Source organism: Olea europaea, unplaced genomic scaffold (assembly GCF_002742605.1).
Source record: "Olea europaea var. sylvestris unplaced genomic scaffold, O_europaea_v1 scaffold37972, whole genome shotgun sequence".
Taxonomy (NCBI): Eukaryota; Viridiplantae; Streptophyta; class Magnoliopsida; order Lamiales; family Oleaceae; genus Olea; species Olea europaea.
The window spans coordinates 1-1,110 of NW_019257373.1; the positions used below are offsets into that span (position 1 = coordinate 1).

The window sequence follows — 1,110 nt, forward strand, 5'->3', positions numbered from 1 at the left end:
AATGGGATCTTTTCCTTTGTTTTTTAATATTAGTGTTCAGCCCCAAAATCATATGTAAATTTGTAAATCATTGCTATGATTTTCGTGATTTATCAGGAAGGGAACTCACTGTAAGCATTGTTTTGTTTGTTTTGCTATGTTTTACCTTCCTTTCTGGTGATTTATAACTAACTCTTTCTTGTTGTTTTATTGAGGTGAATATAATTTGCTTCCTGCACCACGATCAACTTAAAGCAGTTTTCCATGTCTCTCAGAAATTAAGGAAGGCAGTAAGTTGTACACTCGCTGCATCCCCCATTTTTGTTATGCATGCGAATAGAGATAAGGATGTCTAATTCTTATTTGATTGTAATAGGTTATTATTGCAAGGCAGTCACATTTTAATTACACTACACCTGATCGCACTCGGCAAGAGATGTTGAAGTTAATGACTCCACGCCCCATTGATCACTGGCCTTTCATGAGGTAAGCATTTTGACTCTCATGATGTAAACTTCTTACATCCAATACCCTAATATGCTGCAAGGCTACTTGCAGCAAAAGACATGGAAAGTGTAGGTTGATTTCGAGCCCACACACCCCCAAGGCACCAAAGCACGGTCCCCGCCCTCCCCGTGTCATGAAGATTACTGAGATGCGGCAAATTGCAGCTGTTCTCTTCCAGGACTCCTCTTTTCCTTCAACATGCTTGGTGCCTTCAGTTTTACCAAAGCCTCTCTGCAGATCGTTGGCTTCTAATAGAGTCCTATTTTCTGAGGATGAACTGTGCCAGGCTGTTGCTCAAAACAAACTGCTTTGATTTCTATTGTGGTTTCTATAATGTGAATAGTAAGAAGTTTATCTCTTTTGTTTTTAGGGCAGTTTTAGAATTTTCGAACTAAAGGATTGCAGTAGGGTTAGAAGAATTTAGTTTTTTATGGTAATAATGTATAAAGGCTTGTTTCTTGTATAGTTCTATGCTCTACCTGGTACTCTATTCCTATCTGCTAATCTCATTTTGAGTTGGCATTGAAGAATGAGGGAGTTTTGGTTGTCTTTCCCTCTTGGATTGATCTTAATTATAGTCTACCGGCTTGTTCGTATAGTTTGAAGTTTTTAATTAGTTTGAGC

The 1,110-nt window shown here is 38.2% G+C and overlaps 1 protein-coding gene across 1 annotated transcript; it reads left to right on the top strand.

The window, feature by feature from the left end:
• Nucleotides 1-96: 96 nt before the first annotated feature.
• On the top strand, nt 97-1,084 carry LOC111386931 (F-box protein At4g35930; the record flags this gene model as incomplete). Its single annotated transcript, XM_023011434.1, has 4 exons — nt 97-110; nt 170-269; nt 356-465; nt 538-1,084. Coding segments are annotated over 4 exons (486 nt in total), but the record flags the coding sequence as incomplete, so codon positions are not given.
• Nucleotides 1,085-1,110: the final 26 nt, after the last annotated feature.